The following is a 27,552-nucleotide window of genomic DNA, read 5'->3' on the forward strand; positions in this document are numbered from 1 at the left end:
TACTAACAACAGGATTTCCAAAGTCATGGAAAACTTGGAAACGTAGAAAAAAATAATGAAATATTAATAACATCTTTTAAAGGATCGTAGACATTTTAATACTGAATTAAGAAATCGTTATAAAATATTTAGCTATTACACATTGTAAGAGAGATCTATATAAAATGCAAATAAAAAATGTTTTATTATTAAAAGAGATTTTTGATGTTAATAGCAAAACTTTACAATTAGGCTTAATATATTTAAGACCAAAAATAAAATTGATAGATTCGTCCTCCTCTTGGCAAAATACATGCTTTTATTGAATTTAAATAATTAGGGAATTTAGAACTGAATGAAGCTTGTTTTGCCTTGACAGCAGGGGGCGCTATAGACTAGCAATGCGACATGGCTTTGAGCCTGAAAGCCAAACTGAGAGATGTGCTGTCAAAACATTCACACTACACCCTCAAGTAGGTATCACACTAATTAATACAGTCATTTTTTGAAGATGTACAATTCATGTTATTCTTACATGGAGCGGCTTTCCCCTTTTCAAAGAGAACAAATATGCAAGGTGGGCAAAACAGACTTGATGTAGAATATGGAGAGGGAACTTTCTCTCAATGCTTCTGACAAGATGAGAATAACATTTACTGACCTCCATCACCCTTTTCTTACATCATCTCACATCGGCTGTCATCCCCTTCCTGTTTAAGATGCTGTTTAAGAGTTAAAAATCATCAGCAGAGTTGCACTAAATAAACATTATGGATGTAGACTCTGCCTGCCATGATTTAAATCATACCAAACAAACATATTTTTGTTCATATTTAAGCATAGAATAAAGATATTAAATTACAAGCAGAGATTTAGGGAAGTTTTCCACCATGGAACAAGGATATCCGTTTACTGATGAAAGCTTAAGCATATTAGGCCTGTTGTGGAGTAAGATTGAAACATACTGATGCATATAAAGAAAGTGTTTTCTTCTAAGACAAAGTTGCTAAAGGGACAAAACATGTTTTACATCAGCATATCATTGCAGCTGCTTGTATCAGGTGAGCTTTTGTATTTGAGTATTTATTTTTTTTTTTTTGTAGATTATGTTATTTACTAAATAGATTGAGTGGTTCTCAGCCTTTTTGACTCTATGATAATATTATATAAGCATAAGGCAAAGATATTTCTGCTGTATTGACAGAACTGCTAGTTTTCAAACTTGTTGTATATATATATATATATTAGATTTATATTAAAATAATTAAATATATATTAAAGTAATATATTAAAATAAATGCCAAGTGAATAGTTAAGTAATACAAACTAAATAAAACAATTATAAATAATAAAAATAAAATAATTACCATAAATTCCAGGCATTACAAGAAATTGACTTTATGTCAGGGTTCACACTGATCAAATAATTGATATTATTGTTCATGATTATGGGATAAAGTGTTAAAATATTTAAGAGCTTGATATAATTAAATAAATCTATTGCATTCTAAAAATTCCATGTCTGGATTTCACACTTTTAAAATGACCAGGTTTCCCAGCGTAGAAATTATAGTTTTTTTTTAGCTGATTAAGCTTATTTTGAAGCTTCTTTTGTTAAATTTGAAATCATTTTAAGCCATTTTGTGGCCACTTTGTAATTGTGCCTATAGGTGATTCCCCTGGTTGAGAACAACTAAACAGTTTGCTGCTGTACATTTTGGTCAGATCTGGTCACTGCATTTATTAGAATAATGGTGACCTTTTTTTGTCTGTATGTTTAGCTGCAGTGGCTTCATGGTCAGTTTCATACTATCCTGGGAGCATATGTGCTTTCGAAAGATCATCTGTGGATTTCACCTGCACGTTTGATTATCCGGATTATCACACAGTTAAAACAACAAACTGGTTCAAGCCAGATGCTCATCAGAACCAAGACGGATCACAGGTGGGGATATCTGTCTATAACTCAGAAGCAGCAAAGATTCACCAGCTGTACAAAAACAGAGCAGCTTATGCAAACAAAGACAAAAACTGCTCACTGAAGTTACACAATGTCTCCAAAAGTGACACTGGAAAATATTTTTTTCGTTTTGAAACCAATTACTATAATGGAAAATTCACTGGACCAGGTGGCATAAAACTCATCGTAGCAGGTAAATGAAAGGCTATGTTTGTTCAATGACTAATAAAATATCAGCAAATCACTATCTCCAGCATACTATTGTAGCATTTTGGTTCCTCAAATAACCTTTCTGTGAACAGTTCTTAAATGAACCATTTTTTAAGAACATTTGAATAATCTGAATAACATTTTTCCACTTTTGAGCAATGGAAAGGTAAAGGTTCTTCATGGAACCATCAGTGCCAATAAAGGATGGGATGCTGGGATGCTAATGTTGGTGTAACCTAGTCTTTTTAGTTTTTAAACAGGTTTCTGGTTACATTTCATTAATCTACATTACCTTTAACAGTTCTACCTTTTAGAGTAACAATGAAAACACAAAAGGTGAATGGACACATCCATGAAGGAGACTCTGTGACATTGACATGCAGCACAGAAAACTGCACCCCAAAACAAGAGCCTTTTTCCTGGTTTAAAAACCAACGGCTGATTCCAGAAGCCACTGACAGTGTGCTCCAAATCACCTCTGTCTCTTACGATGATTTTGGCAACTACTCCTGCGGTCTGAAGAACAGCAGCACAACTTCAGCAGATGAAATACTGCTTGACGTAAGATGTATGTTCAAAATCTGGTGAAATACCTTTTAAGGCATAAACACAGTTTCTGCAAAAATATTAATCAGCGCAACTGTTTTTAATATTGAGAATAATAAGAAATGTTTCAGCAAATCAGCATATTAGAATGATTTCTGAAGGAACGTGTGACACTTGAGACTGGAGTAATGGCTACTGCCACATTTTCAAATATATTAAAATAGAAAGCACTTATTTTAAAGTGTAATGTTTGTGCTTCATACATAGTATGTATGGTTCATATATGTATGAGATGCTGCATTTGAAATTGCTACAGACCTCTGTGTTAAATAAGCGCCTGTAAAGCCCCGAAATGAGGAAGTTGTGTGATTACACAAGATTTCGCCAAACCCCAGTCACCGTTTTTGATGCAACATCTGCACCATTGCATGCCAATAAGTTCTCTTGCAAACACAGATCCTGTTGCTTTTCCCCGCAGATAGTCCAAAGAACGTCAAAATAGCTGTTTTGCCATCTGGAAAGATACAAGAAGGAAACTCACTGACTCTGATCTGTATGAGCAATGCCAATCCTGCAGTGACAAACTATAGTTGGTTTATGACCAAAGAAGCATACGTCTCTTATATAGGATCTGATCGTGAATTCTCCATCAAATCTGCTAGTCAGAATGATGATAGACAGTACTTCTGCACTGCTAAAAATGACATGGGTTCTCAAAACTCTACAGCCATAGCACTGAAAGTCAAAGGTAACAGGGAATATTTCATTCACAAAGAAAGAATGCTTAGGTTGTGTTTGAAATGGAATAAGCTTATTGCTTACTAAATATGATGCAGTATATATAGTTGCCGCAGTGCATGAAAAATATCATGTGAGTGGCATTGTTCCCATTTTTAGTTCACAACTTCGAGTAAAAAATTATGATTTAGAACATCAGTAATGTTAAATGTGACTGGTTTATTTATCACACTGGATATAACATCATCATACTGCGCATTTTTGGAAAATATCACCTAGGTATATTGCATAAGACAAGTTTACCCAAATTTATTCATTTGTTTGTTTCGATAGTGCCTAGTCATCGAAATTTCTTGCCGACTGCAACAGCTGTGTTTTTGTTTCTAATGGCTGTTCTGTTACTCATGTTTGGTCTCAATATAAGGTAAGTGGATGCACAGGATTGTTGAAATGCTAAGAGAACATAAAGTTCATATGTGTTAAACGTGAACTGATTGCATGAGTTTGTACTGTGTGTAAATGACACTACACATTTACACAAGCCCTAGATGACTTCCCCATCACTGCGTTCAGTATTGCACTGTTCTGATTTCATTATGAATGAGCCAGTCAAACATCGGTTTACGCAAATCTTGCACTTACTACTTAATAATTGTTGTGACTAGTAGTGTAGTACTGAGCATTATTAACTATTAACACATAATAATACAGTATGATTACTTTTAATGGAATCTAGTCAGGTTAGACGGCTTATTGAATTTAAAAAGGATGAAATTAAACTTTATCTGCTTACATCTTTACAGGAGGAAACGGTTTACATCAAAGAAGCAGCCCACAGAAATGGTATTAAATGTGAACGGTTCATCTCATTTGAAATGAACATGAAGATTATGTACTTATAATTGTGCACTAAATCAACAGTGGTCATTTTTCATCTCTGATCAGACACCTGCTGTCACAGAGGAGATCTATGAGAACCTGAGAAAATCACCTGAGTCTGAGGAAAACCTTACCATTCATGTGACATATGCAGACTTAAGGCTTCCTCCATCAACCTCAGACAGGTAATGATTAAAAAATGGCAATGTTGAGTATTTGAGAAAAGCTGTTGATTTAGAAACCCCTTGAATTGGCTGATTTGACATCAAGTATTAGTTAACATAAGACATTTTTTCACCATTTTCTAAAAGCAATAACAGGCTACTGTAAAAAAATAAAAAATAAAATAAACCAGTTGCTGCCTTTTAGAAATAAAAGACTATCTAATATGTATTTATTTTGTTTTGTAGACCACGTTGCAACAGTCAAGAGGATGGCACCGTGATCTACAGCCTTCTTAGTTACAAAGACTGAATGAAACTGTGAATAAAGAGCTTTAGCAAGCTGCTGCTGTATGTATTAGTCTCTTTTTATTTAAAAGAATCAAATGTCTATTTATGAATACATTTACACAGAGTACAAAATTACTATAGGGTCACACTATACAATGAAATAATTTATACAATGTACAGTGAAGATCAAAAACTATTAATAAATCTCTATTTACATCTTTTTGCATGCATCTGTATTTACATCCACATTTAACATCACTTGACCAAATCATTCATTCATGGTTCATAAATGTAACAATATATGATGCTGAAACAAATCAAATGCGAAGTAATATCTATATCTAACAGTTATTTTTATCTTTACAAAAGGCATTTTCATTTACATTAAACTGAAAATTCATGTCTTTCTAAATCCATTGGACGTTCTTTCTTTCAACTGTTCTTTCAAGATAGTATACAAGCTACAAGCATATGTTAAACACGCAATAAATTAACACGACACTAGTGATGCTATGCTATGATATTATGCTCCCATTATGATAGTAATATTACACTTTAGCACATCAACAGCATATTTATAGAAAAAAAGTATTTTGCTGTTATCTGCTCACTACTGACATACATTCAGCTCAAGCAGCAGCATTTGTCATGTACAGTATTTACAGTGCTGGATCACACTCATAATACTCCTACATTTCCATATACGTACGTAGCACAAGCACAATTTAATGAAAGTGAAAGTGAATAAGTTAATAAGTACAATCTAAATCACACGGGACTTGAACGTTTTCCTGCGAATAACAGTCGTCCTTTATGATGTTTGTATGTTTGTTCCAGACTGCATCACTTTTTGCATGAAGTTTTATATCTTACAAATAGGTTTCTCAAACACTCCCCATCTGTCATTGGTCGGACAAACAGATGGTCCCGCCCCACAACTCATGCTATTGGTTGAGCCATGTTTCATAGCACCTATAGTTTAAACATTTTGGGATACAAATAGCTTACATGGAGTATTTTAAAAAATGACACTTCACTCATAATCTCACGAGTTAAGAGTGAAGTTCCTTCATTTTGTGAATTCAAATTGTGTCTTGTATAATATCTTCCTTTAGGCCTCTGCTGTTGGATCATCAGATTCTGGTTTCTTCCTACACAAAATAGAGAATATATCATTATTTCTACAATGAATGTGATAGAGGAAATAGAAGCTGTTTTCTGTGTTAGTGAGGCAGCTGGATTGTTTGTTTTCTGGGGCAATGGATAATAGAGAAAATAGTGAAAAATGAGTTAAAAAATGGCATAAATTGTGATTTAAAGCAATAGTTCACCAAAAATTTTAATTCTGTGATTATTTACTCATTGTTTACTAGTTGAATGTCATATGCAGTTTGAACAGCTTGAGAAGTAAATTATTTTTGGGTGAACTATTCCTTTAAACCTGGTTGCATAACATAAAGTCCACATGCCATTTTTTGTGAATGACAGCTTTGATGCCCAGCTGCATTCAGCCCTTTGAGGTTGGCACCTACTCGAATTTGGTAAGAGGCGCTTTGTCACACGTGACCTCTGAATGAACGCCATTCACTGCCCCACTAGCTGACTGAAGCTTTGGGATGCTGCCTCGTGGTAGTGTTAGTCCGCTCAGCTTCATGTCTCTGTATCAAAGGACACAAGAGAACTGAAGCTTAGGGGGGTGGAATCACACACAGGAAACAGCAAATCCGTCTAAATGCAAAGCTCTAAAATTGGTCTTTTAGATAGAAAATGTTAAGTTTAAAAATCTTAGGCACCATCTTAGACATATTATCAAAAGTTCATAAGGGCAATTGTTAAGAAACATCTTTAGGAGCTTTTTGGGAATTATTAATCATATGTATTCTAAAAAAGAATATTCAAAACATTATTTAATAGCATTTAACAATCTTGGTTTGTTAGTTAAAAATGCATTAATTAAAAATATTATTCTGATATAAAATATGTATTTTTTTAATCTAATTTATTAATTTATAGAATACATTTACCTTGGTTGTTATGCTAGTAAAAAAAATATTTCTAATTTAGTGTAGAAATTAACATTAAACATGGTTCTTAGAAAGTAGGTAAAAACCCTGTATTCTTCATAAAGCATGTCTCAACTTTTACTTTGAACATTATACAGTCTTATTGAGACGTGTTATTTCAATTATAATCAGCTTTTGATTTTTAAATTATTTTTTTAGTATTATTATTGCTTATTATTTTCAAATTCCAGTTCATAACAGTAGTGAGGAATATAATTATTTTTTTTTAACATTATTTAATTATTTACACTTCTATACCAAAGTAAATCTTTGCACTTTCTTGATGTGCATGTACCTTACATACAGGAATAGTTCACCCAAAAATGAAAATTATGTGAGGACTTTTCATCATATGAATTTAGAAGACTCATACAAGTCTTTTAGACTTCATTTATGACACCTTTAGTGTGCTTTTTGTCAATTTTGGAACGTTTTCCATCCACCCTCTTGTGTGAAAACTTTTGAAATTGAGGGAGGGGTTCAATTTTGAGGTGAACTATTCCTTTGAAGAACTATATGCAATCACCATAAACTAACATTATGTGCAAACAATGGCTCTTTGTTGGAAATCTAGGACAGAAAAGAACAGTCCTTTTGTCAATCTCTAAAGCATGTGTACTTGAGCATGAAGTTGTCTTACCCAGTGGAATTATTGGCCTCTTCATCCATCCCTTTAGACTCTGAAACTTTGTGTCCAAATACTTTGTAAGCGAGGAAATTAAGCAAGCCGCAGTGGTTGGTGTAGCAACAGAAAGCATCTACTGATACCATCAGCACCAAGAAGATGAACATTACAATTCCCACCACACCTCCTTTCCCTAACGCCGGCTGACTGACTGCAAGGAAAAGAGAAATCAAATCATATCACTAAAAGGGTGAACTATTTGTTAGGCACATAATGCACGATATTATTATGTTTGCTCTAATAAATCCTACCAGGTTGTGGGACGGTGAAGTTAACTTTGGCAGTATAGGAGGAGCCATTGTTGTTTACTGCATACACTTCCATTTGATAGTTAGCATCGTACTGGAGATTGTTCAGCTGGATTTTGCTGGCATTTCCAGGGATTTCTTTTTCAGTCCATTCCTCATTCTCCTTGTTCTATTCCAAATGAGTGACATTTAACATTTAGATATATTGTACTCCACGTACAACATGAAAAATACATAAACTACAGAGATGAAGTGAGAAGTTTTTGGCTAGACTTCAGACTGACCCATTTGTAGCGTACAACATAGTGTAGGACGGGAGAGCCTCCATCTTTCAGCTGTTTAATGGGGATGGAGACTGAGTCCTTGTCCAGCTTTTTCTCGCTCAGAGACAGAATGGGGGTGTCAGGTTCCCCTACACGAGGGAAAGAGGAAACATCAGATAAAAGGAACAAAGAAACAGTGTAACAGGTTGATCTTAGGGCTGGGTGATATTGATATTAAAAAATGTATTCTTTTATTTTATATCTATTTTATTTTGATGATATTTGTTGTACACTATCATTCAAAAGTTTGGGGTTGGTACAATTTTTCTTTTAATTTTTTTTCTTTTAAATAAGTCTCTAATGTGCATCTATTTGACCAAAAATGCAATAAAAATAAAAACAGCGAAATATTATTAAAATTTAAAATAACCGTTCTCTATTTGAATATATTTTAACATTTATTAATTTTTGACTGAATTTTCAACATTATTACGCCAGTCTTCAGTGTCACACAATCCTTCAGAAATCATTTTAATTTGCTGATTCAATGTTGAAAACAGTTTAATATTTTTGTGGAAACTGTAATACAATTTTTTCAGGATTCTTCTTCAAAAGGATTCAAGTACAAATGAACATAAACACAAAAAAATCCTACTGACCCCCAAATTTTGAACGGTAGTCTAAATATTGATATTTAATTTGTTCTTAAACAGCTCATTTCTAAAATGTTTAACGCAAAAACTAAAAAGCAGTAAAGATACAGTTAAAATGCATGTTTTCTGTACTAATTTATTTAATAAGGAAGAGATAAAAAAACAAATCACTGCATCAGTGACTGAGTGATTTTGAATCACAGAAATTAATCAAATTTACCAACCCTAAGACTGTTTGTTAAATTTAAGAAAAGTGTGTGATGTCATTGGCCAAATAAAAAGTACCTTAAAATGATTGTGAATTTTTATCACCCAACCCTAGTTAATCTAACAATGCTATATTTAATGTTTCACTGTTGGCCTCTGTATTATATCATAAAGTTATTGTCAGCATCATACTTAAGTAATTGACAATCCAGTGGATAATCTCCAAAATGATTCAATTATTACTGAGTATAGTATAGTATATTATAGTATGTTATTAGAGTATATTATAGTATATTATTCACCATGTGTGAGAGCTGCAGACCGACATTGTTTTCAAGCTGAAAGAACCCTGATGTAGCAATTTTCTCTGTTCTCGGTTTCTCCAGCATTGAAAACATGCAGATAAACTCATTTTCACACATCTATATCACAGTAAACAATTAGGCTTGTGTTTTAGCCTATCAACTGGAGATGTATGCATTTAAAATTTTGATTTACCCTCTACAAAGGAAGGTCAGAATAAGGCAATGGACGGGCCCCGGGACCAGGAACAAGTCGTCATCATCAAGCAGGTGGCAATTAGAGGAAGAATAGGCAGCGGAAGCAAATCATGAAGATATGTGATGAGCAAACAGGCATTGATGCATGACAAGAATGACAGCATGACATGGTATCAACTGCAATAAAAATTTATTATTAAAATGTATTTCATTATTGAAAAATAATAGTTGGGTCTATAAACCAATAGCCAGGCCAAAACGGAATCTGCAGACAGATACATATGTAGATACAGATACAAATATTATATAGTCCTAATGATCCAAATGGTGTGACAAATTAATGTTTTGTTTTTTAGAAAGTACAAATAATGCATGTAGCCTCTCATGCATTATTTGTTATAAGCTGCATGCTAAATTGGGTGCAGATTACATGTGGCTGGCCGATGGCATAAAAAGTCATAATATTAATAATAGCTATCAACATCAAAAATGGTGGATATGAAGCAGATGAAGTGAACAGACAGAAGAGTACTCTGCTGATACTCACGTTGGGACTGTGTGAAGATCTTATGTTCGGTGGAGAAGTTCCCCTGGAAATGAGAGTTTTTGGCCGCAAAACGAATGAAGTACTCTGTGTACGGCTCAAGGCCCGTGATCACCAGGGGATCTACAAATGTAAGTGTTTTCATCACACATTTGAATTCACAAAACCATCAAAACATAAACTTCACTTCTCTGAGTGACTTGTTTACTTGCGGGCTTGACACTGCTTTGACTCCAGGTGTTGTCAGACGGTTTCTTCCACTGAAGGATGTACTGGGTAATAGAGGACCCTCCATCCTGCACTGAGGCACTCTGGATAAGGACAGAAGATGAGGGCCCCGCAGCTAAACTGAACTTAGTGGGTGTCCCAGGCCAGGCTTTTGGGAGAGGAACAAAGTTATTAATGAGAAGCAAGATTGAAAGTTTATGCAGAAATTAAAAATATCAACAAAAAAGTTTGTTAGCCATTACTGAAGCCACTACAAGAGCCTTACTTATCAGCTGGAAGTCCTCAGTGGTTGTTCCTGCCGTATTGCTGGCTATGCATGAGTACAAGCCGCCATCAGAGGGCATTACATTTTGAAGAATCAGCTCAGAACCCTCCACCGTTGTCTGCCCACACATGTTCGTGCAAACAGGAAAGACAATAAGAGACAGGAAAAAGTAATTAAGACTGAAGAGAAGAGTACGTCGGTCAAACTTCCTGTAGATATAGAATCCCTCCTAGTCGCCACCACCATCAATTATAATCCAATTATAATAATATTTCCCTTAACCCATGCATATTCATATACATATTTCCAAAATGTTTTTTGAAATTGCAAACAAACATTTTGATGTTTCTCACCATTTTTTCTTTGGTAGTCTTCCTGACCCACTGTATGGTTGGTGCTGGATGTCCTGTGGCATTGCAGATCACAAATCCAGTTTCTCCGGGAATAACCGTCAGCTTGGGTTGATCCAAAACTACAGTTGGACGCTCTGAAAAATTATCAATACGACAAATATTTAATGAAATTATGCATGACTAAAATGGCAATCATTGTAGAACATTTTAGGTGTGAATAAAGACAATTTCTCATGTCGATTCCAATAAAAAAAACCTACCTATCTTCAATAGTTAATCCATAAATATGAAATATATACATAGAGCCATAAATATATAACTACTGTGGAAAGATATTCATTTATTATCTATTTTTATGTTTTACAAATGAGTCAAAATGGGTTTTGTTTGGGTCTGGCCCATTGGAGAGTATAAATTTGATGCTTGCATGGCACCAAATTCCCCATATCTGTGTTTGTGACTGTAGTAAACGCCTGACTTCAAGAAGACAAATGTTTTCTTGGAATAAATCTTTGGCTAAACAAAATTTCCAAGAAAGGACATCCAATAAAGTAGAGGAAAAAACAAACAGTGTAGCCGTAAACACATAGTTTACAGTCAGCATAATACACCTTTCACAACCCATTTGACTTAAGAAGTGAAACGAGCTATTCAGAAAGAAACAAGCTTGTATTGATTTTGTTCTTCAAGAATTGATTGATTGGATCATGAAAAATGGGTGTTCCAATCTAAAAATGCATTATGTAACATTTTACAACTAGTACGTGCTAACTGCTAAAACTTTCTGGCCATAAAGATAATTATTAGGATAGTAAACATCAATTTTGATAATCATGTTAAACTCTGGTACTGTATATTGACACAACCCATACTATGCACACCTGCTGCCCTCATTTGATGCCTGTGCTTTCAGCAAAGTACAAACACACTACTTCGTTTTAAGCCATCTAGCAGAGCCTTGTCTCACCAGAGGCATCCAGAATAAACGTGGCGGTGTTTTCCCCGATCTTATTGGTAGCCGTGCAGACATACTCTCCAAAATCACTCTCTGTCACTGCAGAGATGGTGAGCTCACTCTTATCAGAGTTGTATTTGTAACGGGAGTCGTCAGAGGTGGAAGGGCTGAGGGGAAAGATGCAGAAACACAGTCTGTTTGCCTCTATTGTTCATTAATACAACGCAAATGGGAGGAAAGCTAACAACTAAGAGACAAAAGATACAAAACAGCAAGATGGACTCTAAGGCTAAAGATTATGTGTGAACACATGCCGTATAGGCTCTGTTCCAAACATTAGTGAGCTGCCTTGCCGTCTACAACTGATTTCAATCAAATTTGGCATATGATTCTAAGCTAACAACATAAGCACAAAAATGCTTATGGGTAAAACAGTAATTTTATTACTTGATTGAACAATTTTTGCAGTATTCATGATCAATTTATAATTTCTTTTAAATACATTTTAAATCAATTTTTCCCTTTTTTATCTCTGGTAATTTTTATTTCTCATGCATCGCTTTTATGTAAAGCATTTTGAACTGCCATTGTGTATGAAATGTGCAATGCACATAAACATGCCTTGCCTTAGAAATTGGCCTAAAGAAGGTCTCTTAAAAGGCAGCAAGCAGCTTGTCGGTAATACCTATTATGTTGTCTATGTAGATAGCGCACTAGATTTTGAAATGGAGCCATAGCAGTAGTTGGGATGGATTATTTGCATGTAACATGTAAGAACTAGAACTTTTAACTTCAAAAGCAGATTCACAAATATAAAAAGACTGAGACTAAAGATTATAGTAAGCATGAAGAAAATATTATAGCATCTACTATTGATATTCATACACTATCCATGAAATATTTGGATGGGGTACTCCTTTGACCGGGCAGGATATAGACACAGTGGTGTTGGGTCCAGCAAAAACACTTTTTCTGTGCTGATGAATCAGGACGGTCGGTGGCTCTGGAGAATGGGATGTGTAAAGCAGATATTAAGAGGATATATTCAGCCTGACCACATTAAAAACAAAAATGATTAATGTCCTCACCATTAACAACAACAGTGATCTGGAGATCCCTTTTTGTTGGGCGTTCCTTGATCTTGCCTTCACAAGTGTAAGTTCCACTGTCTTCCTGCTGAATTCCCAGAATCTGCAGAGAGTTATCTGACTTGATTCTGAGACGACCCTGTCCTATACAAAGAGAAGACGGAAGGTAGAGTGTGAGGAATGTCAAAGATGCAATAGTATTACTTTAAATTCATGAGACAAAGCCTTTAAAAGCCCACACGCACACTCTTAAAAGGTCAGTTCACCCCAAAACCAAAACTTGTATCCTTATTTAGCAAAATAGGCTCACTGGAAAAACATGCTCTCCAAAAATTCCAACGCGATCACCGACAGCTTTTATTACTTCTCACAGAAATGATGATTCCGGTTCATTTTGAGTCCCTGCACAGTACGTTTGCATCTCCATAGATCTGGCTTATCTTACATTGTAAACTTGCTCAGTAGCTCACCTGGTACCGCACTGAACTTTCGATGTGGAGTGCTTAGTAACAAGTCCCGAGAAATATAACTCAACACTCTACAGTCAAGTCACCTTTATTTATATAGAGCTTTTAACAATACAGATTGTGTCAAAGCACTTAACAGTATCAAATTGGAGGATATAGTGTCGTAATGTATAGAAATAAGATTAAACACTCAATTTTCAGTTAAGGCATTTCATTATTGAATTCAGAGATGTCATGGTCTAGCTCAGTTTAGTTTAAATAGTATCTGCGAAATCAAATTGACGATAATCACTAGAAATTAAGTGTCCCCAAATGAGCAAGCCAGAGGCGACAGCGGCAAGGAACCAAAACTCCCTCTGTGACAGAATGGAGAAAAAAAAAACCTTGGGAGAAACCAGGCTCAGTTGGGGGGCCAGTTCTCCTCTGGCCTATCAAAGACGCAAGTTAAAATGGCATGGTTGCTTCAGCAAAAAAAGCGTGTTTTTATTTCATGCTTGCTTTTGTTAATAGATAATTGAAGGTAGTAGGGGTTTTTATAGAGCATTTTCAGTGCCATTCACCAGACATTTCAGTTTGTCGATACATTCAACAACCAATGTAATAAAACATTGCCAGATTCATGTTCATCTGTTTTGGATAAAACTGAACATGCTTTTAGCTGCACTGGGCATTTCACTTTGAAAGTGTTGTGAAATTTGCAAAAAGGAACGGAATGAAACATCTTAGCGAACGCGATTCATTAGATTCATTAGCCACTCATTAGACATTTCAAGTGTTTGAGATATGTAAATACTGAATGCAATAAAACGCTGCCAGATTCATCTGTTTTTCGGTTGGAATTTAGCGCCAATCACTGGACATTTCACACTGAAAGAGCTGTGAGACATGTAAGCAACAACATAATATCACTAAGTAGAAATGTCGCCACAGGTACGTTTTTCCAAAGAGACCTCATATAATTCCAAACCTGGTGGAACACAAAAGGAGAAATGTGAGTAAATAATAATAGACTTTTCATTTTGGGGTGAACTGTCCCATTAAGGTTGTCATTGGGGGCATTTACTTGAAATGGGGCAGGGCTTGATGTTTTGGAGCTGTTTCTTTTGGCCTCACTGTCAGACAGGAAGAAAAAAACACTAAACCAGGGGTCACCAAACTTGTTCTTGGAGGGCCAGTGTCCAGCAGAGTTTAGCTCCAACCCTAATCAAACACACCTGAACCAGCTAATCAAGATCTTGCTTGGTGTACTTGAAACTTCAAGGCAGGTGTGTTGAGGCAAGCTGGAGCTAAACTCTGCAGGACACCGGCCCTCCAGGACCGAGTGTGGTGACCCCTGCACTAAACCAAACTGTTAACAGATGTTTCCCAACTTCTAGCAAGAAACATCTCTCGATTTGGTTGCAAATCGGTCAGAGATCGAATGCACAGGCCCCTCCCACCCCATCGCCGGATCGTCCACCATCGCCATCCTGCCATTCTGCCATCTACAGGCATCATTGATAGCTAGGAAGGTGAGGAGACCCCCATACCACATAAAAGAGCAGAGGAACCTGCAGCATGGCCATCCCCCCTACCGTCATCATTCACGATGCGATCGTTCCGAAACCAGTGAATCTCCACCGCAGGCTTCCCAGACACCACGCAGGGAATGGTCACTGTCTGGTTCACCAGAAATTCATGGTACGGCTGTGTGGTGCCAAAGTCCGGTGTTTCTGATTGTTGGACAAAATTTCACATGAGAATTATTCACAAATTTTGTGAATTCAAAAGTAAATGTGCTCAGGAACATATGAGTCTTCAGGAACAAGAACCAGAAGAAGGGAACCTACGGTAGACATGGATCTGGTAGCTCATATTCTTTTTGCCGTTATCATTTTCAAACACGCAGGTATATATTCCAGCATCATCAAATTCAACGTTCTTCAAGATCAGGTTACTTGAGGACTCATCAGTTTTCTCGACTACATGGCGATCTTCATCAACTTCTTCATCACCTTTCAACCAACGAATGTCTCCCTCTGTATCAGCTGAACCACGCAACAGAACATAGAAAAGAAAAAATAATTTTCACTTTTCACAGTACATATGTTTAAAAACATCTTTCCAAAAACAACTTGTTTCAATGTTACAATTGGGAAGCATTCTGTTATCAGCCAGAGATGAGCGTATGAATTTCCATATGGCATTAATTAGATATAATATAATACAAGTTGTGGTCAGTTAAAGTCATTTATTCAGTTAAGCAGACACAACAAATGTGGTAGGCAGCAATAACTTGTGCCTGTAATGATGACAATATATGGATAATATTACAATTTATAATTGTAATATTTAATATTTATTGTAATACTTTGTATTTATTTAATATGCAATATTGTAATATTTCACAGATTAACACCAAAAACAACACCTTCTTATTTTATATGTTAGTTTATAACAGTAACATTATATGAGCAATTTAAAAAATGTTTGGACTAGTACAGATTGTTGTATGACATTCAAAGGCCTCCAAAAGCATTTGGACAAAATAAAAATAAAAAAACATCAAACCAGGTGCCATTTATTTTAAAGAAGCACAAACAAGCTTTTCAAACAAACTACTTCACAAAAACATTTTTCAAAATGATACTTCAAAATGAAAGCAAAAAGTATTGCTGAGGAGAACTCATTGAGCTCTGATTTGTTCCCGAAATAGCATCATTTATTTCCACTTAGTCTGATATTTTGTAGCTAATGCAACTGCATTAAGACATGTTTAAGTGAATTAGTTGTACAGATATAATTTGGGGGCATTATTAGTGTCAATTAGTCAGTTCTTAGTGCTAAACACACCAACCTTTGCACAAGAGCAGAGTTTCGCCTCCCACCATCACATCTGGGTCACTATTGATGATGTCTAATTGAGCATCTAAAATGAAATAAAACATATAACCACAAATTATTAACAAATGAGCTCTATACTCTTAAAAAAAAAAAAAAGGGTTACAAAAATTCTGGTTTCCCCAAAGAACATTTCGGGTGATTTTTTTCGGTTGTGTAAAGAACATTTTAGGTTCCATGGATATCAAAGGTTCTTCATTGGAACCATATTTTAATAAGGAACCTATTATTTTTAAGAATTTGTGTTTTAATCAAATCAGCTTTAATCCAGATTTTTTTTTCACTCCAAAGGATCGTTTTATTGCATTACTACCACAAATAGCTTTGCTGCTAATATTGGCTTACAGATGAGGAAAAGAGTAAATGGACATTGGAAATGACCGGCTTCCCTTGCAAAGCAATATTTCTTCCTGTAGAAGCGATCAAAGACATCCAGCTACAAAGAACAGAGCAACACGGTTTTCTTTTCAAAGGGAAATATTCTCCTTCACACGAGAAAGGGATATTGTATGTAATCTGCATTTATATATATATATATATATATATATATATATATATATATATATATATATGTTGTTTTTATGCATTTTGATCATTTTGCATTTTGCACTTTGATTTTGAATTATTGAAATAATTATGTGTCAAAAATATAGTTTGAGTCATCCTCTGGTTTATGCCATGTCAATTTTCATAGCAAGAGAAAAAAAAAACATCAGTTAAAAAAATAAGTAAATAAACAATTCAATAAATACATTTATTAATAAAAAGAGAAACATAAAATTCAGATAACAACAACAAATAGGATAAATTAGAATTATATACAGATGAAATGTATTTTAATAAAATGTATATGCACACTTGAGATAAAAATTGTAGATTAACAAATCAAATGCTGAAAATGCTCATTTTGGATGTAATCCACGTTTTTCATCACAAATGATATTGTCCGTATATGAGTGAAAACCTTATATTAAAATGTAATATTAAAATTTGCTTTGTTTAAAATCTAAATTGTATAATAAATCCCATACTTCCAAACAAAAAATAATAAATAATATTGTATATGTGGCGGCTATATTTATATACACATTTCTGAAAATGTGAATATTTTTCTGATGTCATATAAAACAACCTAACAGAGAAATGAAACACAGTCAAATATTAGGGAAGTAAATTCTTGCTTACCTATTAGAGTTGAGCATATAAGAAGGAGTCCACACAGCCTGAGCATCATCATGCTTGCAGTCATCTCTTCCATAGCACCTCTCTTGAAGTCTAACAGGCAACGTGTTCCCCATGATTTTATATGCTATGACAGAGACAGACAGGAACCTGGTTATCTGCAGGATCTGACCCCAGAACTCCCGATGCTTCATTCAGACGATGAAGCGCAGGGATGTGGAGACGGGCTCCGCCGATCAGACGCCAGCGGCCCTCCCCTCCTGCGCACCGGATGAAGCTAGCCTTGCCGTCCCCTGACACTTGATGGAGGAAGATATTTTTATCTCACGATCTTACATTTGATTGAAGATGATTAAAAGCATGTGGAAGATAAAGAAACACATGCACATACATGCCACTGACTAAAATAGAAATTAAATGTCGTTATTTTTATTTTCTTTGAGTACAAAAAAGTATTTTTGTCGCTTCATAAAATTCAGATTGAACCACTGATGGCAGATGGACTATTTTTTTTTTTTTTTTTATACTTTTCTGTGCCTTGACAGTGTTATTTACTTGGCAGTCAATCGGACAGTCACAGGCCTCCCGGGTTTTCATCCAAAATATCTTATCTGCACTCACACACATTATCAACACATCTCTCCTTACAGGCATCTTCCCCACAGCATTCAAGCAGGCTCGGCTAACCCCACTGATCAAAAAACCTACATTAAACACTTCTCTTTTAGAAAACTACAGACCTGTCTCTCTCCTTCCATTTGTAGGGAAAACACTCGAACGAGTTGTCTTCAACCAGCTCTCACGGTTTCTTTCACAGTACAACAAACTGGATGCTAAACAGTCAGGTTTCAGGAGTGGCCATTCAACAGAGACTGCGCTACTCTCAGTCACCGAAGCCCTGCGAACTGCAAAGGCTGATTCCAAATCGTCAGTCCTCATTCTGCAGGATCTCTCTGCTGCTTTTGACACTGTCAATCATCAGATTCTCCTGTCTACCCTCTCATCACTGGGCATCACTGGAATTCCACTTCGCTGGTTTGAATCCTATCTCACCGATAGATCTTTCAGGGTGACCTGGGGAGGGGAGGTATCCAAACCACATCAACTGGTCACTGGAGTTCCTCAGGGATCTGTTCTTGGACCCCTCCTCTTCTCCACATACACTACATCGCTGGGTCCCATCATACATGCACATGGCTTCTCCTATCACTGCTACGCCGATGACACACAGCTCTATCTCTCTTTTCAACCAGATGACCCAACGGTAGCTGCACGGATCTCAGGCTGCCTGGCGGACATCTCGGCGTGGATGAAAGAACATCACCTACAGCTCAACCTGGCAAAGACAGAACTTCTTGTCTTCCCTGCCACTCCGACTCTACAGCATGACTTCACGATTCAGTTAAGCTCATCAATGATTACCCCATCAACTTCGGTCAGAAATCTTGGTGTAATCTTTTGATGACCAGCTGACCTTCAAAGAGCACATTGCAAAGACTGCTCGATCCTGCAGGTTTGCACTACACAACATCAGAAAGATCAGGCCCTTTCTGACAAAGCATGCTGCACAACTTCTTGTCCAGGCCCTTGTCGTTTCTAGACTGGACTACTGCAATGCTCTTCTGATTGGTCTGCCATCAAACACAATCAAACCTCTACAAATGACTCAGAATGCAGCGGCACGGCTGATCTTCAACGAGCCCAAAAGAGCGCATGTTACACCTCTCTTCATCTCCTTGTACTGGCTACCAGTGGCAGCTCGCATCAAGTTCAAGACACTGATGCTTGCATACAGAACTACCACAGGCTCAGCACCCTCCTACTTCCACTCACTATTACGAACCTACATCCCCTCCAGAAGTCTGAGATCTGCTAGTGAGCGACGCCTTGTGGTACCATCACAGAGAGGCTCAAAATCACTCTCCAGAACATTCTCGTTCACCATTCCTGGCTAGTGGAATAATCTTCCCATCCCTATCCGGAATGCCGGATCCTTGTCAATCTTCAAGTAACAACTGAAAACTCATCTCTTTCAGCAGTACTTGACTTCATCCTAAACTCAAAAAAACAAAAAACTCACTCTTTCCCTCTATCTTTCTCTCCCTCCCTTACTAGCTTGTACTTATTTGAACAATGACTGAGACTTGGTGTTACGAGCACTTCCTCTGTCTGATTGCCTCTTCAAGATTAATCGCTTTTTGTATTCCCCAATTGTAAGTCGCTTTGGATAAAAGCGTCTGCCAAATGACTAAATGTAAATGTAAATATCTTAAATTGTGTTCCGAGGACAAACAAAGCTTTTACGGGTTTGGAACGACATGGGGGTAAGTGTTTAAAGACAAAATTTTCTTTTTGGGGTGGAGTAACCCTTTAAAGAAACAAAATTACATTTATATTCAACATGAAAAGGGAATTTTGAGCGGAAATAATATAGCCTAACCAAAATATACAAGGAAGCGCTGACAAGTTTCTGTGCTCCTGAATGTTTCTTTGTGTACACCGGGCGATCTACAATCTCTGTTTCAAATCGAATCCCTGTCCAACACACAATGGACGCTTTTCTCTGAAGCAGAAGTCGTCAAAGTAAACTTCTATAGCAGTATAGAGATATTTTTGCGTTTCCATTTGATCAAACTCTACATGATTTACAATGCCGATGATCGCTGAAACACGTCATCACAGTCTGTGAAAAGGGTCCATGTGTTGTGGACAATATTAACCATTAAGAGCATGCATGGATCTGCAGTTTCAGTTTCTTCTAGAAAAAGTAAACTCTGGGATAATCACTTCAGAAGGCCTGCTACAATTTGGGATACACTAATTCTAATTTAAAATGCTATTTAGGGCTAATATTATATAAATTGGATGCCACAAGAGATCAAGTTTGCGAAAAAAAGCAAACTTGCCGACCAACCAAACCGCTTAATAGCTGCAAAATAACGCATTTCCATTCGTGAGAGAAAACCCAAATGTTTCAGCATTAAAAAAACACACCCCTTTTGCCAGGCACATCTGCATCTTGTCTGGAACTATACATTTTTTTAGATGAAATATTTATCATAAACCATTTATAAACATTATATCTCATCAATTTATTACAGCCTTGAAGATGGTGTCACGACTACTATATATCAGTAAATAGTTTTTAATTCAAATGTGTTCTCTCTATGTGTGAATTAGAATGCATTCTACCCTCTAAGCTAAAATTGTGTCATATTTTTGTTTGTTTGATTAAAAATGACATACATTTAAATCTAATCTATTAATCAATGTAATGGTATGGATTAATATAACGGAAGTGTGAAAATTCTGTAGTGACCAAAAAAAGGAGTGTTCAACAAATCAGAAATGAGATTCAATGAGTTACAATCCATTACAATGATGGAAGTCTTCATTCTAACACAAGCATGTCTTCCTAAAGGATGCAGTGATTACAGTCACGTATCGTAGTAGTGTAATCAGCAGAAGAGATGGTTAATAAACAAACAAAAGGTTATTTTTGTCTTTAGCAGAACAATGTCAGTAGTTTGACTCACCTGCTCTGATAAATTAGAGCTCAGCACGTTTGCCTGCAGAAAACAATAGCCGTTGTTTTAGACCCATGGGATGTACCCTCACGTATCAGTGATCACCAATGAATTTTAGCTGATTTTGGCTAATTTGTCTAATTCATTTAATGAATTAAAAAAACAACAACATCAAAGCACTTTACTGAAAACAGATCTAACTTACATGATGATTTTCATTTTGGTTACAATATGTACAATAGCCAACAAAACTAAACATTTATTCTAGCAAGATATTTTAGAATATGTGTACAAACAGCATTTTTTAAATAATATTTTATTGAATGTTTATTAAATATTAAGTTTTATTTACAGGAACATTTATAAAACAAAGTTCAAAATCAAACTTATGTTGGCTTGACAAAGCATTGCATACATTGCACAAGAATGTTGAAAATGACAGAGAAAGCTATATTTTTTATAAAGCTTTGTAATATAAAAGTTCAGGGCAGATTTTGTGGTTGTAAAAAATTATTTAGATAAAAATATTAAATCACTGATATTGTATATTGACAGTTTGATAATTAAAACTAACACTGACAAAATTACAGAGTGGTGTATTTCAAATGTTACATTAGCAACACAAAGGTCATGGAATCATCCAGGTAACACATGATAAAAGCTTCCCTGAAATAACAGAAGAAAGGTGATGGTCAAGGTCTACATGACTGATAAGTGGCAAGTTTACTGCCTGCTATTCTCACTCTGATATGTTTTCAAGGCAAGAACAAATGACAAATCAGTCAGAAAGACTGACATGAAATCTCCACTTTACTGATGTGAATAATTCTCTGTCTTTCTGTAAAGCATGAGCATCTTCAATTACCCCAATTGCTCTGTGACCTATATAAGAAGTTTTATATAATGCTCCGCTGTGGAGGATGTCTTCTTTTTGGCAGTGATTGAGCACAATATAAATGGGTTTATCTATTATTGTATGGCTTCAGATGATTTGGAATATAGTGCACAAGTCATAAAATGATTGTAATTTCAACAGTAAAAGACTAGAAAAAATTATACAGTAAAAATATATTTTACAGTAAAATATTTACAGATTTTACAGTACTGTTAAATTAACCTCTTTTGTTTTTAAGTTTTGAAGAACAAGTCATCTTTATCATAATTTATAGTGGGGAAAAAAAAGACATTTCAAGAATGGTGGTTTATTTACATGCATATTACAGCATATTGGCTGTTTCTTGGTACTTATAAAGCACATACAGTATTAATGCCTTATTCTGTATGACCATATTTTAGATCCCTTAATCCTACCCCTAAACTTAACAACTGCCTTACCAACTATTAATAAGCAGCAAATTAGGACTTTATTGAGACAAATGTTGTAGTTAATAGTTAGTTAATAGTGAGCATTGAACCTTAATATAAAGTGTGACCAAGGAACAATATGTTATTGAAATGTATACCATTTTAACCATAAAACCTACAATGTTGCTACCATCATTTTTATGGCCACCACATAACTGACATTGCTTCACAGATTTTTGCACTGTATTAGACTACTTCTTTGGTGCTTTATTTGCTCTTTTTTATAGATAAAAAAACATGTTTCTTTTTGTGTTTCACAAATGAAACAACACTGAAGGGTGAGTAAATGCTGACAAATTTTTATTTTTGACAGAACTCTTTGAAACCCATTCAAAATACTCTCGGTATAGCAACAAAGGCACTATACAATCTGGTTTGCCACCAACTGCGAGATCTGTGCCACTCCTGTTCTCTCGGAGAGACCTCCACACCTCTGACCTTATCAGCAATGAGGCCAACTGGCACCTCGATGCTTGATAGCAGGTCAATCAGAGGCAATGCATGGTCTCATGCAATGGTCCTTTGGGCCTCTGGGAACGAGTCCACCCATTTAAGACCTCATATCAGTGTGATAATCGGCCCCACTCATTTTCTTTCATTATGAGGGAGCATGTGCTTTCAAAGCTGGGCAGTGGGAGATGAAAAGAAGGTTATTTTTTGTCTTTTTTTCAACACTTCTCTACATTTTAGTGCATTTTAGATCTTTATTATAATGTCTTTTCAATGTTTGAATAGGATCTCAGGGAAGCTCAGATGATCTGTTGTACATGTCCCAAGCATTTGCCAAAAAATGCAGATTGAAGGAACTTCCCTTTTAAGACCCCCAAAACAATGAGCCCACACCCACCAGTTTGGGGATGCCACACGACGCCAGCTCCCAGAAGTGTAGACCAGCAGCTGTTCCCGTCTTTGTCCTTCTCTCGGCCTAGTAAACAAACAATAGTTGCACAGACAATGGGGTGTTAGTCTGGAGCCAGTAGCGTAGTGCTGACATATAATAAAAACACGCTAATAAGAAATGCACACGTAAACACGCACGCAGGCGCTCAAGTTATTGTCTGAGACAGCTGCACTGGGCGTGAACAGATGCTTCAGGAAGAGCAGGCAGACGCCAGACAAACTCCTGCGATATCTACACACACAGCCTAAAATTACATTTGCAAACATACGGATTCCATAAAGACAGTGGGTAGATGCCATAAATGGATAGACATTATTTCATTTTATTGGGTTGGCAAAATCCTTAACTTGAAACCAAATTTGTAATTTACCGAGCTGTCAGGATACATCCAGCAAGCTGTTCTATCTTAGAGTAGATATTTTTCAACTGATTGAACTTACAAATTTCTTGTAGTGGACAATCACATCCTAAAAATAAACCCATGGATTTCTATTGAAAAACATAGCTCAGAAATGTAATTTCCAGAAAAGGGGGAAAAAAATTAATTAATAAAATAAATTAACGTGTCATTATGATTAGGTGCCACGAATCCTGTCCATACACTTCCGTTTGCTCACCACCAGATGCCGTCTTCTCTTTACATTACCTCTCGCACCACACAGACTTTTACATGTGACTCCAGACTACAGTTCCCATGATCCATTGCACTGATTGCACACATACAGCTGAATGCACTGATTACACATACACAGCTGAATCCATTCAGACACGCTTTATAAGCCTTGGACTTCCTCTTTCAGATTGCTGAGTATTGTCTAGCGTATATCACTCTTCTAGCGATAGCGACACTATGGAGCCATTTCACATTTCCAGTCCTAGTTTTTAGGTCTAGTCTAAGTCTAGTCATTTCGTATTGCCTTGTTGTTTCCTGTTTCTTGATCTCCTGCCTGTGTATCTTGGATTAACCCTTTGCCTGTTGTTTCGGACTCTGTTTGCACCTCGCTTGGACTGTTGCTCGTGTACCTGGATTTTCTCATTGCCTTGCCCTGATGAATATTGTTCGTTGATCGAAGACCCACGCTTGTCCTAGGATTACTCTTTGTCTTGCCTGTGTTGTACCTGTTTGCCATTATTGAATCCATGCCTGTTTCATGATCACATCTCTTAATAAAGCTTTGCACATGGATCCGTATGTCTCATGTCTCGTCTCGTAACATTAGGTTTCTGTTGGAAACTATAGCTCAGAGATTTTTAGCTTTATTACTTTATAAAGACAAGAACGCATATTTATCAGAATGATTGTGGTTCTAAAAATCACCAATGGTTATTATTGAAAACTATAGCTCAGAAATATAATTTCCAAAAATGTTAAATAAATGTATTTTATCGGAATGATTAGGTTTCTACTTTCTAGGTTTTGAGAAAATATAGCTCAGAAAATTTTAGTGCTCAATCTTTTTGCCCCCAAGACCCCGTGTAAGGAAATATTCCAGGGTGAGACTTTTTGACCTCAGAAAAACATGAAAGTGTTCAAAACAGCTTTTGCCATTGTAGTAAATTCACATTCATAACAAACATATTAGAGTTGAAAACATATCTAAAATCTAAGGAGGTGAACGGGGTTCATGTTAAAGTTCTACATAGCACAGGTGACAGGTGCTATATAGCACTTAAAGTGTGTAATTACCATGATTATGCAAAAAAAATAAATAATTATATTCCAATTTATATTTCTTTATATTTGAGCACTTTAAACTTCAGAACCAAAGCAACTTATTTTTGTGATATAAAACTTCAAAGAATAGTAATAAAAAAATTGGCATCATTAACTGAAAAAGAGCAGCATGGACATTCTTCAAAACATCTCTTTTGCATTCTATGGGAGAGAAAAGTTTATAAAGACATGAGGGTTTGTAAATTATGCCAAAATATTCCTTTCTGAGGTGCACTAGCTTTTAAAACTATGCACTGATGAGATTAACAGTAGTCTAAACATTCAAACTTATGTATAGTGCATTACTCCACTTGTTTAAAGTTAATAGAAACTTCCACCACTTGGCACTGAAGCCCATCTAAACTTCACTACAGGATATCTATAAAGAATACACTTTGTAACTCAAAATAGAGAAGGCAGCTATATATAGTTTCCTAGTACGTGTCATTGGTGTATTAGAGGAAGGAAGGTGTCCTCTCTTACTACAGTGTATTTATGACGTACAGTGGACAGTCAAGGACAAAATATCTGGCTTGAAACTAGCGCAAAGGTCACTGTAAACTTTAACTTTCACTATGATTAGAAATAGTTTATAATATTTCCCAGTATCACTATAAATTAAACAAACACAAAAAGGAAAGGCAATTTTGAATGTTACGGCTTTTAGGTTATTGCACTTTATCAACACAGCATTTGTAAGACAAGTAAAGTTTATGTTTTTAGAATAAAGCATGTGTTCCTCTGACGTCAGTGTCACTGCAGCTGCTCGTCTCTGCCATGCTGTTGGACATTAGTGCGTAGTCAAAACAAAGGTGTGGTGTCCATCTGATTGAATGTAAAGACTCATCTTATCACACAGGTGAAGATAATCATTCAGACAATAGCAGGAAGACCAAAGCATTTCAGCACTAGTAAATAAAACCACACGAATAAATACGAACAGGATTAACGAATGCCGCAGAAGAGTAAATACTGAGCTAACAATAAGATGTAGCAGACTGGTTGTGATGTTGTTAAAAATAGTTCAGTGTCTGTATTATTAACGGAAGAAATTTGATGCAAAAGGCAGCTTGAATAACTTCTAAGGGGGCACGTCTCCTGTATTTTTATTTTTTGTTTTCACCTTAATTTTAGTAATTTAGTTGTATGTTTTTTTCTTTTTTATTCATTTTTTTGGGATGTCTATAAAAATATAAAATAATAAATACCTAAAACAGTTTTTGCCTATAGTGTCTTACCATTTTCTTAATAACGCAGTCTTGATGTCCTCATGAAATTTCACAAAGCATAAAATATCAATAAAATATATATTTTAAAACAAATACAAATCCATTTGTTTCTTATTGAACAAAAATCATATTTAAACTATCATTTGGAGACATTTATTTCAGGTTGAATTTATTATATGAGAATTTGATTAAAAATTGGACAAACATTTGCACACAAGTTGACTGTGACTTTTGGCAAATGAACTGGCAACTGTCAGGTGTTTTTGTTATTATTATTTTATTTTTATTTTTTACATAACTAAATAAAAGACCTAAAAAATGTGTGTAGGTCTGTTTAGCCTAAAAAGTTTTGATTTAACTCTGACCTTTTTATGCATGCATAGACGTAATAATTTCTCTTTCTTTTTTTTTAAACAGTCTAAAAAGCTTCTGATTAGCCAGTTAGGTTATTCTGGAGTCCACTATGTAAGCGAGTAAAAACATTTTTACAAATAATTTTGTTAAAGTCTCAAAAAACGTACAAGTATAAAAATCCATTGCAAATTTGTGGACTGCAAAAAGTGCATATGAATGATTGTTGATGAAAACTGATGATTCAATTTAAGCACTTACAAGTCAATGACAAATTTTAAGTGTATGAAAACCGAAAGTCTGTAAATAAAAGCTGAAATAAAGTTTCTGAGTGATTATGGAATTAGAGGCTTTAATTTAACACAGGAAGTCATCATGAAATGGTGTGAAAAACTGAGTTTGAATGCCTTTAACCTAAGTTTATGTAAACCTTTAGTCTCAGCTGTATACTAACAAGGCACTGGATGATGACGGAATTACACAACTTTACAAACATGACCTTTAGTGCTGTCTTTAACATAGACTGCTGTCATTGAGTGGACTGGCTATTGGTCATGGGGTCTGTGATGGTCTGCAATGTTTTAACCCTTCAGTAGCCAGCCTGAATTCAATGCATGATGTTAGTTATCAGACATAATACAAAGACTATATGCTTTGTCTGCTGAAGGTAATATTTGCTCAAAGCATGAGGCCTAAATCTTTTAGTGCCTTTGAATCAAATGAAGTTGGAGTTATTAATCTTTCACCCTACATGCAGTGGCAAATTCAAACCCATTTGCTTGTCTTTGCAAGTGGTATATCAGTAAACCTGTGACCTGTTGAAAGTCTTCTGCTACTGTGGACTTGCACTAGCCTGAATTTAAAAGAAAAACAAGGCCCAATTAAATACCCACAATGTAATGTTTCTTCAGAGGCCACCCACACGTCCAGGCAGAGATCTCAGAATAGCAAAGAAAAATATACTTAATTGGCCCGATTAGGAAACTACAGCACTAGGACACATGCTGACCCAGATAACAACACCTAAAAACAAGCCTGAAATAACCCTCTGTCAATTTCTCGGTTTTTCCGGAACATTTTTCTAAATTGGCAACTGCAGCATGTTTTTGTTGTTATTATT

The 27,552-nt window shown here is 35.7% G+C and overlaps 1 protein-coding gene across 4 annotated transcripts; it reads right to left on the minus strand.

Moving 5' to 3' along the window:
* Positions 1-4,821: 4,821 nt before the first annotated feature.
* LOC306878387 (neural cell adhesion molecule 1-like) lies at positions 4,822-17,563 on the minus strand. Of its 4 annotated transcripts, none has more exons than XM_079430716.1 (16): positions 17,349-17,563; positions 16,120-16,191; positions 15,113-15,310; positions 14,858-14,995; positions 12,817-12,960; positions 12,614-12,731; positions 11,741-11,895; positions 10,774-10,907; positions 10,421-10,538; positions 10,136-10,303; positions 9,931-10,050; positions 8,045-8,172; positions 7,764-7,929; positions 7,468-7,663; positions 6,297-6,422; positions 4,822-5,915 (listed from the first exon to the last, which is right to left on the minus strand). In XM_079430716.1, exons 1-16 carry the CDS (start codon positions 17,419-17,421, stop codon positions 5,876-5,878), a joined length of 2,094 nt encoding a protein of 697 aa, XP_079286842.1. In that variant the 5' UTR covers positions 17,422-17,563; the 3' UTR covers positions 4,822-5,875. The 4 variants fall into 4 exon arrangements, with proteins under 4 accessions (XP_079286842.1, XP_079286841.1, XP_079286844.1 ...); XM_079430715.1 differs by having other exon boundaries at positions 12,599-12,731; positions 17,349-17,434; XM_079430718.1 differs by lacking the exon at positions 6,297-6,422 and having other exon boundaries at positions 17,349-17,434.
* Between the last annotated feature and the right edge of the window lie 9,989 nt (positions 17,564-27,552).

The sequence above is a fragment of the Barbus barbus genome (genome assembly GCF_936440315.1).
Source record: "Barbus barbus genome assembly, chromosome: 12".
NCBI lineage: Eukaryota > Metazoa > Chordata > Actinopteri > Cypriniformes > Cyprinidae > Barbus > Barbus barbus.

Excerpts from the sequence above, each read along its gene's own strand:
- LOC306878387 (XM_079430715.1), bottom strand. The coding sequence starts at position 17,421 with ATGGAAGAGATGACTGCAAGCATGATGATGCTCAGGCTGTGTGGACTC. Across the intron at positions 10,051-10,135 it reads AAGCAGTGTCAAGCCCGCAA|ATCCCCTGGTGATCACGGGC; the intron begins GTAAACAAGTCA and ends TTACATTTGTAG. Across the intron at positions 8,173-9,930 it reads GATCTTCACACAGTCCCAAC|GGGAACCTGACACCCCCATT; the intron begins GTGAGTATCAGC and ends TCCCTCGTGTAG.